At 35.0% G+C, this 16421-nt stretch overlaps 1 protein-coding gene across 13 annotated transcripts; it reads right to left on the bottom strand.

The window, feature by feature from the left end:
• Window positions 1-1947: 1947 nt before the first annotated feature.
• LOC113059190 (transcription elongation factor A protein 3-like) lies at window positions 1948-11695 on the bottom strand. 13 transcript variants are annotated; one of them, XM_026227495.1, is made up of 23 exons: window positions 11462-11695; window positions 10685-10747; window positions 10264-10369; window positions 9814-9922; window positions 9468-9632; window positions 9287-9382; window positions 8376-8465; window positions 7739-7822; window positions 7514-7621; window positions 7331-7426; window positions 6996-7085; window positions 6731-6850; window positions 6567-6620; window positions 6090-6149; window positions 5881-5946; window positions 5724-5795; window positions 5539-5598; window positions 4164-4324; window positions 4019-4075; window positions 3753-3907; window positions 2720-2866; window positions 2318-2389; window positions 1948-2217 (listed from the first exon to the last, which is right to left on the bottom strand). In XM_026227495.1, the coding sequence occupies exons 1-23, from the start codon at window positions 11528-11530 to the stop codon at window positions 2209-2211; spliced, it is 2109 nt and encodes a 702-aa protein (XP_026083280.1). In that variant the 5' UTR covers window positions 11531-11695; the 3' UTR covers window positions 1948-2208. The 13 variants fall into 13 exon arrangements, with proteins under 13 accessions (XP_026083280.1, XP_026083281.1, XP_026083282.1 ...); XM_026227496.1 differs by lacking the exons at window positions 6090-6149; window positions 6567-6620; XM_026227497.1 differs by lacking the exons at window positions 7331-7426; window positions 7514-7621.
• Between the last annotated feature and the right edge of the window lie 4726 nt (window positions 11696-16421).

Below are 16421 nucleotides of genomic sequence, written 5' to 3'. Positions count from 1 at the left end.
TTTTAAGTTCTAAAAGGTAAAAAAAAAAAAAAAAAGACACTTTTATGGGTTGTTCCGTTAAGTTATTTACATATTAATAATTTCTAAATTATTCTGGCTCCCAGTTTTATTCTGTAAAAACAACAGGATTAATTAATAACAGGATAATGACTGTTGGTCCTGCTTGTTACACAGCTTCTGTGTATGTGTGTGTGTGTGCATATTATATATTGATTTTAATCTTTTTTTTTTTTTTTTACCTGTTTAGCTATTATATTAAAGCTCATTACAGTTCATTCAAGCAATCTGCCTAACAAGGTGAAGAACAATATTACAGTATTATTTACAATGCTTCAATGCTGAGTCTTAGTTGTGAACTTTGGACAGAAAAAAAAAGTGTATAGGGAAAAGGAGGAATTGTCTTGCGCCACAAAAATTATTTCTCGAAAGCAAAAAGATGGTTTCCAGAAAACTATTTCTAATTCAAAACTTTCTTTTCTACATAAAAATGTTAAGTCAACATGTTACTAGCTGTGTCTCTGTAAGCATTTGTGAAATTCAATAAGAGAAAATTGTATTAAAGTAGATCCTACACCAATTTTTCTGTGCACTCTTGAGGTGTCAGTAAGCATATTTTAATCTCACCTTGATCTGTTTTTGTATTCATTTGCCAAAGCCTTCATATAACTACTCAATCTTAGCATCAAAATGACTGAGGAGCTTTCTTACCTGCAGGGCATCCAATTATATAAGCCTGAGAGAAATAACTTGTGCTTTCTGTGAAGCTGAACACTGCACAGCGCTGGCATAGTTATCCACTGTTTCATGCCGTCCTCTCAGTGGCATTTCCTTTTTTACCACAGGAAATGCTGTCAAAGTGGAACATCCATTAACAGCCTTTAATTCTATTTGCTTGTAATGAGTGGGCACCCTGGTAAACTGAGTAATGAAACTTGAGTGAATATTCAGTGCTAAAAGGGATAATTTCACACAGACTTACTCATCTCATCTCAAACAGTGCATTGAGGATAGCAGAGACCAGGGTACTTATTAAACCCAAAATATAGTAACGGGGCATCATTAGCGCAGCTAAAAGTGCGTCAGTGGGAAATGCCCATGAATAACGACACACGGGGCAGACTTTGACATTATAATGAAAAAAACTTCCCACTAGTATAGACGAGGAAAAATGGCTCTCACTCAAACTCTATTAGTCTTCTTTTATGCGAGTCACAGGGTACAACTGCAATTTATTTCTATTGTAAAATACTAGATCATTTAGGTTTCAAAATATAGCTTGTTTTAGTAGTAACGTGAGCAATTGTGACAATGGATTCCATCATAAATGTATGTTGTTTAACATATGTAGGCAGTATAACCGTCTACAGCATAATAAAGTTGGATAATTTAATCTACTAGTTACTCGCTCTGTATTTTTGAGAATTTGACAGCATAATGTGGAGCTGTTGAATCAATCAACACTGCAGTTCTGCATCTCAATTTAATTATTTGTGTGCAGGTGTGTGTGTATGTGTGTGTGTGAGAGAGAGAGAGACAGCGAGAGAGAGAGAATGTGTGCCGTCTACATGTGTGGGATTTTCTGCTTCCATAGGGCCAGCAGGTTGACAAGCGCACCAAGCATACAAAAATACTACTACTACTTCAAAAGAAATCAATAACAATTTATTCAAAGCAATATTACATTTATTATTTGAAGTAAAACAAGTTTTTTTTTGCTACAATATTTTATTTTATCTTAATTTACTTTATCAACATTATTAAAAAATATAGAAATATTTGTGTTGTAATTTATAGCTGCTACATATGAGATAGATCAGGATTCTCTTTATGAATGACATGTTCAATTTTCAAATTCAAATTTGAGTCTTTGCGGTTGAATATCTAGTTTCGATAAGATTCTGTATAATAAACGGATTAATCACATAAAAAATGAATTCTGCCATTTCAAAAACAGTATAAAAGCGTACAATTTAAACAGATTTACATTTCCTAGGTAATTAATTTTCACTTCAATTATGAATAAACAGAACACATTCTTTGCAATGCTGTGATCCTCTGTGAAAGTTTTAAGAAGATTTAATTTACATATTATGAATTTAGGGCCATTTGCTGGTGGAATAGAATATTATATTACTTTATCTTCCAAATAAAAATAAAAAAAGAGGAAGAATCCTACATGGTCATTGTTCTTGGAGTCCTTGCTTCAGGTTAGCAGAACTAGAAAAAAAGAGACACTTGTGTTACTTACTACTGTACAATGATTTGTTTCTAAATACAGTACATAGCAAATACATAAGCTAAAACATAATTTTCTGACCTTCCAGCGATTACCACATTCATTGCACAACACAAAGGTGGTCATTGGTTCATCAGCACTGCGGGTTTGCACCTGTGAATGTACAAAACATTTATCAATATATTTATTTTCACAACAAATTAAAGTAACAATGACAGGCAAAATCAAAAATGGAAGCAGGTGTTAGTTCATAAGCACATTTAAATTCCTTTCTTTTTACAAAGGACATTTTTAATAAGAATTTTCTTTAAATGACCACAAGCTCATTTAATTGGTTCAAGCAGGCTCAAGAGGACTCTCAATTTCAAAGGTTCTCCAAAGTGACAACTTTTTAAAGAGTGCACGACTCAGACTATGATTAGTCATTCTTCTAGGTTCTTATGCATTATAAATATCTAAAGCTAACAAGTTTGATTGATGTACCTGGTTGTAGGTGCAGTTTTTCTTCCTGCACTTGCCACACTGCAGCAGGTCAGTGGTGGTTCCTCCAGTCTTTGCCATTTGATGTTCTCGGATGGCCTCTTGGGTCAACACGTTCCTCAACTGTTTCAGCTCATCACTAGCCATCTCCTACAACAGCAAGAGCACACTATTATTTATAAACAGTAGATGTATGCACTGACTTCAGATATATCATCTTTCTTAATGGAAAATATCTGTTTGACAACACAATTTCAAAGGCTAACTCCTGTGACATTGCACAGTATAAAATATCTAAAAACACTGTTTTTATCGTTTTAAGCCTAAGTATAATAACATTTTGGGCAAATACCGAACTTAATTTTAAGGGTAGGTAGGTAAAATGAATACTTTCAAGAATCCATTAAATTCATCAAAAAAACGTATTGATATTCTCTGAAAACAATTCTTACAAAATATGTGTACATTTTAGAATTATTTTTATTATATTTGATCAATTTCTCAAGGAAGTCTGGATATTTTTACTGGAAAACAAGACAAACATCAATAAAAAAAAACTGCAGTGTAATAATGCCTTCAAAGACAAACTTAGATTTTGCTGATTCTTTTTAACTGACTAATGCATAATTTTTTTTAAATTACCCGTATTTTTTGGACTATAAGTCACACCTGAGTATAAGTCGCATCAGTCCAAAAATACGTCATGATGAGGAAAAAAACATATATGAGTTGCACTGAACTATAAGTCGCATTTATTTAGAACCAAGAGCCAAGAGAAAACATTACCGTCTAGAGCCGCCTGAGGGCGCTATATGCTGCTCAGTGTAGGCAACAGAAGCATCGAGGAGCATAGAGCGCCCTCTCGCGGCTGTAGACAGTAATGTTTTCTCTTGGTTCATGTCAAATTAATTTTGATAAATAAGTCGCACCTGACTATAAGTCGCAGGACCAGCCAAACTATGAAAAAAAGTGTGACTTATAGTCCAGAAAATACGGTAATTTAAATTATTTAAGAGGTCCAAAATGTGCAGTTCACCTCAGCAGTCATGGTGGCAATGCGTCTCAACTCGATGGCCCCAGCTAAGACATTTTTACGCAGATTGGGATTTTTGGGATCTTTGAGATTACTTATGCGGCTGCGAACTCTGTTCTTGTATTTCATGTCTAAGGCTTTTATCTCCTGGTAGATATGTAGCCAGAGGAAGACAGTTAAGGACATCACCTTGCAAACATTACACAATATATTCAAGAGGATTCTGCACTTAGTTTGACTTAGTCAACACATATGTTTCCTAAGGATATGATCCTCAATTTCTGCAGCCATGGCCTCACAGTTTGTCCCATAGTCTTTGTAGTCATCTAAGAGGAAAAGCATATTATGAGTATTAAAACAATATATGTCAGCATGTCTGTGTGGTTGTGAAATGTTTGTCATTGTTTTGTGTACCGTCTGTACGTAGAGCAGCAGCCAGCATTTCAATGCATTTGTCCCTGATGGATTCTCCAGTTTGCAGGTGAGGAGATAAAGGACCCAGACCAGAGCTCAACGACGGGGAAAGGGGGCTTGTGGGTGTTGTGGGCGTCCTCGGGGTTTCTGGCTTACTCTTGCTGTATGGGGAATACAGGAAGAAGTCTTTAGTTCTCTAAATATTCATGTGACAATTGGCCTTCAGTTAAACCAAGGCATGAAAGGAGAATTCTATTTCCTTTAAACTTAAAGCTGGATTACACATTTGTGTAGATTTATGCCCCGATTATCAGTCTGGTTCAGTGAACTCTAGATGCCAAAAGACTGCGAAATTTGATCAGTCGGGGTTGACAGATCACAGAAATCATGTCACATCATGGACACGGACGAATTTAGTATACTTTTTTTTTTTTTCATTTGTCATGCATCTTCTAGCAATACGTCCCATTTTCATGCATAAGTTTGTAGTCTTTGGAACACCTGGTAATGTATGTGATCGTCAGTCGTTTAGTGTATGATGTCAAGTTTTTGTCTGCAACTAAATGATGCCTAGTGTCATCAAATCTGCTCAGATTTTAAAAGTTGTGTATTGTATTACAGTTTTAAAACATGCAATTTGCTGAAAATAAAATGTGTTCCTGGCCAAAAATGATCTTGATCTAAACTTTTTCAACTTGATTTCTTAAAATAAATAATTATAATTATATATATATATATATATATATATATATATATATATATATATATATATATATATATAATTAATTTAGTATTAATATAACATAATATGAAATGTGTAATTTTTTGTAGAACGGTCTTTTTTTTACAAGGAACACAAGTGTAACAAGATTAGGGGAAAAAAAATCTCCCAAAAAAGTACACAAAATATCAGTTTTGGGGAGGAAGTTATTCCCAGTGTATGCAAAGTCAGTAAGTTTTAGTCCAATGTGATAACATTAACTAGTATTTTCGGGAAAAAGAAAATCCTCTCTGGGTTCAAATGACCAGTAAAAAACATGAGGGTTAAATGTAATCAAATTTAAACATTTAGTGTGAAAGTAATAGACTAAAACAACAGACTGAAATCGTACATCACAACAGTATTATGTATTACTGCTATCTGTGGAACAGCATTATTTTTCTGATTTGTTGATTTATCATTTGAATGGATTTTGTTGTGTATTACAACTGGGACATTGAGTCGGCAGAATTTGAAGTATACGTGAGCGCATCCAAAAGCATAAGAGTGAGAACATAATGCCACTATTTGCAGAGAACTCCCTGAAAAATAATAAAGCAATATGGAATGCTGCTGGTCACATCTAAATGATGCTTCTGTAATATTAGTTCTTGCCTTTCACTAGATTTCTTGCCCTGAGGTGAGCTGCCAGACCTTAAGCTAGTGGAGTCTCTCCTGGAGAAATAAAACATGAGAGTTTACAATAAACATAAGTGAACATGAATGAAGATTTAAGTTAAAGTTAAAAAAAAAACGTTACTGTTGCATTACAAAACTAGCAGCATTACAACCAAGGTTACCTCTCCAATTTAAGTTCACTTGATTGTCGTTTCAAAATGTGATGGCTTGACTTGGAATCAGTAGAGTCCTTACTGCAGTGAAAGAGTAAAACACAAATGCCTGAAAATGTCACACATCTTTTCAGCATTTTTAATGATGAGTAATGCATGAGCAGACCTGTCTCTCCGTCCATCCAGGCTGAGCTTTCTAGAATCGAGCTTTTTGGACTCTGTGGAGTCTTTTCTAGAAATAAAAGTAGAATTGGGAATAAAGGTGACAATGTGTATTGTTTTAATGAACACAAAGAAAATCACCACCATCCTCAAACTCCCAAGTCTAAATGGGAATAATGCATGCACTTCTGCTGCAAAACATTTTTTTTGAACCTCTCAATCTTGATCTTCATTGATGCCCTTTTGAGGGGTTTACTGTCTCTTGTGTCTTTTCTGAAAAAGAAGCATTGTCTCAGTGCTATGGAATGGTGACCAATTATTATCACTACAAAAACATAGCTCAAATTAAATAGTAAAAAAATATTATTCTGTCAACATTTACTCTTACTCCTGTAGTTCCAACTTCCAAACCTGTATGAGTTTCTTTGAATATAGCGCACAACTAGTATGAATATGATACTTTTATACTTTAAAGATGCTTTTTAAAGCATGAAAGCTCCAGTCTCCATTCAATTGCATAGAAATAGCAGAATCTTCTTTTGTCTTCCACAGAAGAAATCCCTATTTTCGAGTGGACTATCTCTTTAAATTCATAACATCAACAAGTTAGTTTAGATGTAGCCCTGCAACTTCAAGTCTAATTTCACTCAACAATAGCGTTTTCCAAGTGTTAGTACTCATGCTTCTGACCTATCTTTCTCATTGTGTTCAGAGGCCTGTCGCTTTGGGTCTGATGTGTCTTTCCTAAAGTGAAACAGCTTTAGTTATTTTTCATTTTGATGCTACTAATCAAGAAAAAACACAGATGCACAGACTTTAATATCAACATGCTTTTCAGTTTGCCTGACCCTAACCTTTCTTTCTCTTTGTCTTTCTTTGTGTCTAATGAGGGACGTTTTGTAGGTGTAGGAGGCTGGAGATGGAGAGGAGCAGGAGGGAGATGGAGAGGAGCACCGGGTTCAGCTGTTTCTTTTCTAAGCATAGAAAGTCACTGATTATTTATGTGATAAGGAACATTGTGCACGGTTAGAACACAGTGTTACGCTAAAATGATGCTGAAGGGACTGAAAGATTGGCAGTATTTTCATTACTCAAAAAGAGAACACACCAAGCCCTGACCTCTCTTTCTTCATTTCACGTTTCTGAGGAGGATGTAGATGAAAAGGTATAGGAGGAAGAGGGGCGTTCGGATCAGGTGCTTTTTTTGCCCTAGGCAACATATATACAATTTAAATGTGGCATTAGAAAGAGAAACTTGAAGCACATGTTCTGATACTAGATCATCTAGTGAACTAAAAATGTCCATTTATCATTTTCTATCAATTGAGCGCTGAATAAATTAGAGCAATGACTGCTATTTTGCCAAACGAAACGAAACTACAGCAATAATAATGTATTATACTGTGCTTTATCACAAAAGAGATCAACGATCTAGAACTCAAAGGTGCTCAGACCTTTCTTTGGGCTCTTCTTTTGATAGACGTTTGGGAGGAGGAGAAGAAGGAAGAGGAGGAGGAGGAGGAGGTGGTAAAGTTTCAGAAGGAACTTTCCTGTGAAGATAGATGACTCTGTATGTTAGCTAAAGACTTTTATAAAAAATACAGATTCTTAACACGTTCTTGAGGGCAATCTCTGACCTTTCTTTCTTCAAGTCTGATGTAAACTTAGGGATAGGAATAGGAGGAGGAGGAAGTGGAGGATGAGGGTGATGATGAAGAGGAAAAAGAGGATAAGGTGCATCTCTCCTGCATGAAAATGAGCAAGTCTCATTGAAAGGTTGATTCAACATGAAGAAGTTTGCTTCTATAAAAGATGAAGTTTTCACGTCACACAGTGCATGCACGTCTAGAACAATGTCTAACCTTTCTTTCTTTCCATCTATGAAGAGACGTTTATGAGGATGAGCCTGAAGAGGAGGAGACTGTAAAGAACCCTGAGTGTCTTTTCTGTACAAGAGATACAAACATCCTAATTTAGCATTTTAACTTGATATACACTAAAGTTTGCTGTGATTTTTTGAAAGAATTCTCTTATGCTCATTGAGGCTGCATTTCGTTTTTTTATTATTTATTATTTAAAAATGACATTTAATCTTGTGATCACAAAAGTGAATTTTCAGCATCATTACTCTCTTCAGGTCTTCAGTGGCACATGATCCTTTAGAAATCAGTCTAATATGCTGATTTGGTGCTCATGAGATGTTTTTCATTACTATAAATGTTGAAAACATATTTGCTGCTTAATATGTTAAAATCCGAGATCATTTTTATTCGGGATTATAAAATATAATATTCGTACTGTCATTTTTTTTCCAATTTCTTTATCAATTTAATGTGTCCTTACTGAATAAAAGCATTAATTATTCATTTTTAATTACTGAACCACACTTTTGAACTGTTTCTGTTCTAAATCAACTATCACTGTAGGTAATATGCAATAAAACCAATAGAATTACATGTTTGTTACTGAAATATATATTAATATGCAACACGCTCTGACCTCTCTTTCTTTGCATCTATCGATGGGCGTCTTAGAGGAGGGTGGGAATTGACTGAAACAGGAGGGAAAAAATCAACAGGAGCATCTTTCCTAAAAAAAAAAAAAAAAGAAGAAGAAAAATTACATTACTGTTTCCACTTGTAGGCCAGACAACTAGAGCAGCAAAAGAAATCATGCACCATTCAGATCTGAAAACAACTTTTTTTTAAAGTTAATTCCTGAAATTGAATTGATGTAGCAAACATGATGCAGAACTGCAATTCAAATTTGAATCTAAGGGAGAAATTTAAGTGTAGGGTAATGTTTCAAGTATTTAGCTATAGAATTAACTAAAATACACTACCTTGCAAACTTTGGGGTCAGTAAGAATTATTATTTTTTTGTTTTTATAAGTAAGCATGCATTTAATTAATCAGGTGACAATAAATACATTTATAATGTTACCAAAAATATATTTCAAATAAACACTGTTCTTTTGAACATTTTATTTATCAAATCCTAAGCATTACAGACTTTATTCAAAAACATAAAAAAATCTTACTCAGCCCAAATTTCTGAACTGTAGTGAATGTCTAATCAGTCAGCTTAAACGTGTATTTTCAAAAAAACTAACAAACAAACAAAAAAAAAAAACGATTGGTAAAAAAAATTATGATGCAATTATTTTTGTTTTGTTGCATTACCAATTAAATTTCTCTGTTGGGTGACTATATGTTGATTTTTTTTTGTAAATTCCACTACTTGTTTATTTGAAATTTAATTCAACATCCTGCTCGACATGAATTGAAAAGCCAATTCTTAAATTCCCCCAACAGAAGAACCACACAGTTGCAGAAAAAGGGCATGACTGCGTGTTTTGTTGTGTGGTATGAGTGCTTCCTCTAACCACAGTCACATGCACAAGCCCTAACCTCTCCCTCTTCACTTCCCCAGCCGGTGAACACTTGGGGGGTGGAGATGAATGCGTCATTGGGGAAGGAAGTTGATCACTGTTCATTTCATCTTTCCTAAACAGAATACACATAAAACTTCTCAATCTAAAGGCAGAGTTTTGCAGGGATAGAGGGCTTTATAAAGCACCGGGCTTCTCACCTCTCTCGCTCCTTTTTATTGTCAATAGTTTGTTTCTCTTTTTTCTGCTCACTTTCTCTTTTCTCAATCCTGAACTCTGCATCAGGTTTTTGTCTTCTGTGTTTTTCATCAAGTTTCTTGTTAGAGTTTATGTCTGGTTTTGTTTCCACTGTTGATCTTCGTGGACTGACGAGACAAACAGGTTATACTTCTTTACGCAAACAACAAGTCTTTACTCACATCCTCTTTTGCAAAAATCAATCTAAGTATAAAAAAAAACAGATCACCCCCTGGTAATTCAATTACACTGTATAATAAGCCGTGTCTAGAATACTTCCATATTTTACCCTGTTATCAGCAAACATACCTGGACTCTCTCTCAGGTGAGGTCCTGCTGGGTGACCCTGATGTCTTGCTTGGATATTTGCCATTCTTCACTTCATTCAACCTCTCAGACTTCTGGTTTTGAGCTGATTCTGACAAAGACAAAAAAGCATAAATGCATAAAAACAAAACCTTTTAAGACAGCCAATATTATACTATATGTGAATGGCATGATAAAAATGAGGGCATTATGAACCTTTTTAAACTGTACAATTTTTTAAGAAGCCTAGAATATGATATCACTGACTTTTGTCATTGTTAAGTGTTACATTAGGTCAGATCTGTTACTGGCAATCGTTTTAATCAAGTACAGATTATTTTATTGTGTAAAAGAAAAAAAAAGAAAAAAGAAGCCTATATATATATATATATATATATATATATATATATATATATATATATATATATAACTTCTTTACAACATAAGCCCTACCCAAAAGCTTCTTCCAGTTTTTGATTAGCATCTTTGCCAAGTTCCCAACATCCTCGTCTGTGCAATGCTTTCTTATTCCGTTGACAGACATGCCAATTCTTGTATCCTGGAACAAAGTAAATCATAAACGTTAGACAAACAAAAGCAAAAGCAGTTGTCTAACAAGAACAGCTGCATTTATGTAACAAAATGTACTAATCTATATGATGTGTCATATCTTTCACATTCTTTGCAAGTCTTTTAAAAAAAATCTCTATTACATTTCAAATTGAACTTGAATTATAATTCTCTCCATATTATTCTGACATGGATTTTTAGGTTTTGCACAGTCCATACTGATTGCTGTTTGTGATACAGCTATAATTCCCTAAAGGAATCAATGAAGTTTGTCAACACAACAGATCCAGCAGACATACTGTACCTGAAGCAGCTTCAGTGTCATGTTGAAATCTTTCAATTCTCTCAGAAGATCTAGAGCTCCGTCCTACACAGACAGGGTGACAGGTAATTATTTTAGTTTTTTTTTTTTTCAATTATTTAACTACATAATAATTGCATTCATTTTTTTCTTAATATCTTTTAATGTTTTTTATTTATTTTATTTTTTTTACGTTATAATAACTCAGTGTCACTGCTGCAAACTCTCAGGCATTTTTGCATTTGTGTTCCAGAAATGCAAGCACTAATTCATGCTGGAACAACATCAGGGTGAGTAAATTATTGTTTTCATTTTCTGTTTTGTGTGAACTATCCCTTTAAATTCTGTGCGCGGGCCCCGTGCGCGTAAAAGTATGTGTCGGCCAAAACACACACCGTCTTCACGACCTTGTGCCATTTACTACAATACATACATGCTGTTAAGAATTAACAAAAGGTGTCAACAAAACTCTGTCTGTACAGATCACCTTCGTCCTCGTTCTTGTCGCTGCCCTGAATAAATCTAAAGTAAATCTGCGCAATCGTCAGCCAACACCTGTTGTTACAAATGGATCTCTGTAGTCCTATTACACACGCATTATGGTCTCTCACACTTGAAACAAAATTAAACAACACTTGTGCATGCCTGTATCTAAATTAGATATGATTAAAACAGCATAATACACATGCAAAAAAGGTTAAATTAGTTATTCTTTAGCAGCATGCACAGAGATCGCACAAACAAACAGCATAAAGCGCTGCGTCAAAATTAGGATCTCACCATGTTATTTCTAGACACCATCTTGTCTAGTTTTTTAGCAATCCGCAACAGGTCCTCCTCTCGCGTCATTGTGTGCGCATTAATGTGCTTTAAGTGAAAACGTTATGTGTTTATAATACGTTTTGGCACATAAATCTTAATCCAGCGTTAAATGTACTAAGTTTTGGTCACACGCATAAGTTACTCCTGCACGTCAGTTGAGCCCGAGGGGGCGGGGCCTTCGGGACAGTCGGAGGTGTCAATCAATCCATCTGGATTTACGACAACTCCTAAATATAGACGATACCAGGGGCGATAAAAGTTGTGTTTTTCAAGAAAGACATTTGCAGCAGACATTTTTTTAACTTGGGTCCGTTGTATTTTGTGTTTGTATTTTGAATCGCTTAGACACGTTTGTAAGCATCATTTTCCATTGGGGACACATTGTGGTGAGTTAACGCTTTATGAAAAAGACGTTACGTGTTGCTATTTTAACATTCTTGTAGTCTGTTATTTTTATGTTTACTGAATTTTGTTTAATTGTTTATTGAGTAGCTCGATCTTTCACAACTCTAATCTGTCTGGACATTTGCAAGCATATATCACTTTATTAGCCACGTTATTAAGTCAAAGCATCAGACAACGTGTGAAGAATAAAGACAGTTTTGGGGCATTTGGTTTACCACACACACACACACACACACACACACACACGCACACACACACACACACACACACACACACACACAGTGCGTTACATGAGTTGAGCAGCAGATGGCAGCACAGTGTAATATAATATCAATATCGTGCTGTAGGATAAAGCACTGCAGTGAATTCAAAATAGATAAAAAATATTAAGTTCACCCAGAAATTATAATTTACTCACCCTCATGTCGTCTCATGACCTTATTTCTTCTGTGGAACACAAAATGAGATGCTTAGCCAAATGCTGGGGATTGACAGTCTTGGTACCCATTCACTTTCACTGCATCTTTTTTTCTATACTGTTAAAGAGGCAGTCAACATCCTATTTTGACGAATTTACATTATTATACATATTTCCTGTGGTAAAATAGATGATTTTCATAGACATTAACCCAGAGTATTTGTTTAAAATGCACAATTTGGCTTTATTTTGCAGTTTGTGGGAGGGTGATGAACCATCCTACATTTTTCATCACACTCTTTCTGTAGGAATATTGTGATGCGAGGCCTGGAGGTTTTATTGTAATTCACTCAAATGTGCAAAGCATGTTTGAGAAGCGAAACTAAAGCTCATTCCATATGGGGCGACCTCAGATTACATCTGTCTAAAATAAGGCAGCAAATATATTATGGCATTTTTCCCACCAAAATGTGCACAGAATGCACCCTCACCATAACACCAGCAACATTTCATGTTCACAAATATTCACAGCTTACTCTTAATTTACCTTTATAAGTGTACACTTCCTGTCGTCCTCCAATGCCTTCACCCTAAATAACCTCTATGGCTTCTATGGTTGCACAAATTATATAAAATTATCAACATACATTTAAAATGTGCTGAATTACAGCAGGTTTCTGGAAAACAGATCTATCATTACCCTCCGAAAGCACCCCACATCAGTCAGCAACTGCAACCGGTTCTCAACAGCAACAGACAGACAACTTGCCTCGAAGGCCTGGTTTTCAAACCACAAAGAAAAAAGGAGGAGAAAAAAGGAAAAGACTTGAAAAATGGTTTTCGCTTTGATGACCTCCCGCTTCAATTTTATGTCAAAATAATGAATCCACCAGTATCCACCTACAGTGTCTTCTCAGAGAGTTTGCGGTGTCTTTACCAATTATAGACACAAGACGCCGGACTCCGGCAATTATGGAGAGTCTGAGATGACATCAGACCAGAAAATGAATGATTTCACCATGCTTCAGGCTTTTTTTTTTTGGGTGCAGAGCCCCTGTAATAAAATGCAAAGATGCTAGGCTGGATTGCCACGGCATGCACACCAGCCTCTGGTTAAGGGTGTATTTATAAAATCTCAGCAAAAGAACATTTTTTATTTTTATTTTTGGTTACGTGGGATAGTTCTGAGCATGTTCGTGTGCCAGTGTTTTTAAAGGAAGTGATATTTTCTGAGGATTGGTGGCACTTGTACGCCAGAGACAGAACTAGTGCTTTGTATACAGCATGCCTGGTTGAAACCACAAAGGTGTGATTGTCATTACATCTGAGAACAGATGTATATTACAGGAATAGTAAAAAAAAAATTGCTCAAAATGTACCTTAAAGTTATTTGCTGACCAATGGATTGGGTGTTGTCAGAATGAGAATTCGTTCAGCTGATTTAAAACATCAAAATAATCCACAAGTTATTCAAATGTCTTCAGTCCATCATTTAACATATTGTGAAATGAAAAGCTGCATGCTTGAAACAAATCCAGTATTCATGCATTTTAAATATGCTTGATCTGCATATTTTTTTACATTTGAACATCTGAACAAATTTTTTCTCAAGAAGAAGAAATCAGTATTAGGGACAGATGACTCATTTTAGCCTGAAGTAAGATTAATTTGTTTATTATAGACACACTGCTTTTTCCTTCACAAAATGTTAAGTGATTGACAGAAGTTGGATTATTGTTTATCATTGTATTATTTTTTTTAGCAGCTGTTTGAACTTTTATTCTGACATGAAGTGATGAAATCTGTTTGGATGAAAAAAACAAACTATTCCTTTAACAATGTTTCATTCAGCATAATTAGCCTGATGTAGCTTGCATGCTGCAAACCTTTTTGAACGACAAGACCAGACACTGCAGTTCATTAACATACAATGTGTGTCCATGCTACTACAGCCTTTTAACCAAACGTCACTCACTTATGATTCCTGCATGCTGTCATTATAAGCAGTCATAGACATCAGTTGCTTCAAAAAGGGAACTTGCAATTGACAAGGCATGCCCTTGTGACTCCACAAACAATAAACTCTATAGAGAGTTAAAGGGAGAAGCGTGTTAGTGTGTAAATCCCCTCTTATTCTCATTTCCCTACCTATCTGCCATTAATCCTTCAGTGAGAACATCCACATCCCCATACATAGCATACACTTTTCCTGCTGCCAAATCTAAAGCATTTTTACCACCTACAAACTCAGTTTCACTTATTTCTTAATCAGCTTAAAAGGTATTAATTAGCTTGAGAGTTTCACTAGGGTGAAATCTTTTAAACTGGCATTGAAAATAACTTCTAGTCTCACACTGTTGTCTCACAAGGCAGTTTCTGGAAATATTTATTTGCATTTTTTAATAAACACACACACACATATATATAAACAACTATATGTCTTTTTTCATGGTTTCAACAAACATATTAAGAAGCACACCTGTTTTCAACAATAATAATAAGAAATGTTACTTGAACACTAAATCATCAAGTGATGTCTGAGGTATCATGTGACACCGAAGGTTGGAATAATAATAATAATAAAAAATCAGCTTTAACAGAACATTACAATAACAGAAATTAATTACAATTTAAAGTATATTAAACTAAAACAGTTACTTTAAAATTTGAATAATATTTTCACAATATTACTATTTTTACTGAAATTTGAAAAGAAAAATAAAGCTTTGTCAGCAGAGTGTTTTGATTGATGTTATTTTGACAAAATGTGTAGTTACTGCAATTGTAAAGCAATACAGATAATCATTATTGCCGTGTGCCAGTTTTTAATGCACCAGCTCCCGTTTGTTTTTGCAAACTTCAAATCCAATTTTGGATCTTCTTATCTGGATTCATTCAGAGAGATCAGCAGAGTTCATCAGACTTCGTTTACAAACAACCAATACTCGAGTCTGTAGACGTCTCACTGTCATTCACACAAATCTGCTGCCACAGCATTTCATTAGTTGCATTAGCTCTTTGCTGATGTGAGAGACAACTGAAAAGCTTTTCTGTCTTCTCTGGGCTGATGCCAGCATGTTTTGTGTTTGGAGGATAAATGCAGACCCCTAATGCATGTGTTGAAGTTATCTGCATAGGTTAAGTATTGCACTGACCACTAGGAGAACCAGTGCTTAGCCTTTAAAATATGTGTTGGTTTTGACCACTGATGCCAATCATTTAAAAAGAGCACTTGTATCATAGCAACACCTCGAGACTAGACGTGCCCTGTGAAAACACACTTAGCTCATTGTTATAATCTGATTAGCTCACTTCAACTCCTCTCCTGTGTTTATGACCCTGTGAACACACTCTTCTATCACCATGACACACATCCTCCACAAGACCGCTGTCAGGTCAGTAAAAAGGAAATTTATATTTTTATTCAGCGAGGACACATTAAACTGATCAAATGTGACAGTTATTAGATCAAGCAAATATGTTGTTTTGTGCAATATTATGTTTCTATTGATATTAAATAAAAATATAAAGAAGCATGACTGTTTTCAACATTGGTTTCTACAAATGTCATTCTTTTTTTGTGTGAATATTTTATATTGGTGTTTTAAAACGTTTTACTTCACTTGAAGTGGGCACTTCATTGCGCTCAGTTAAACTTTTTTGATAACTACTTTCCCCTACAGACCCCCGGCCTAGTTTTTGTACAATTAGAATTTTTGTGTTGAATATTAGAATCTTGAATTTGGAGTCCTACATTTCTATATTCTAAAACCTTTTAATTTTGCAGCAATTTTATAATCAGAATATTTACAACTAATTTTACCTCTATATATATTTTTTTTTACATTTTTTTGAATTTTTTTTTGTTCATTTTTCTGTCTTCCTTCATGAAATCACTTCATACCTGGATGCTTGAATTAGAGCATTAGAATTTGATGGAAAATCTCTATAATGGCTTTAAGGTTGATCCCAGGTCAGAAGGAAAGCGCCTGTTAAACGGGGGTACGGGTGATGTCACTAGAGAGTGGCCCAAGGTAGCTGATGTCATGCGAGAGGCTGTTGGCAGGGAAACTTTCTAAACACATCCACAGACCA

Source organism: Carassius auratus, chromosome 41 (assembly GCF_003368295.1).
Source record: "Carassius auratus strain Wakin chromosome 41, ASM336829v1, whole genome shotgun sequence".
Classification (NCBI taxonomy): Eukaryota; Metazoa; Chordata; class Actinopteri; order Cypriniformes; family Cyprinidae; genus Carassius; species Carassius auratus.
This window is presented reverse-complemented; position numbering and strand designations above follow the sequence as displayed.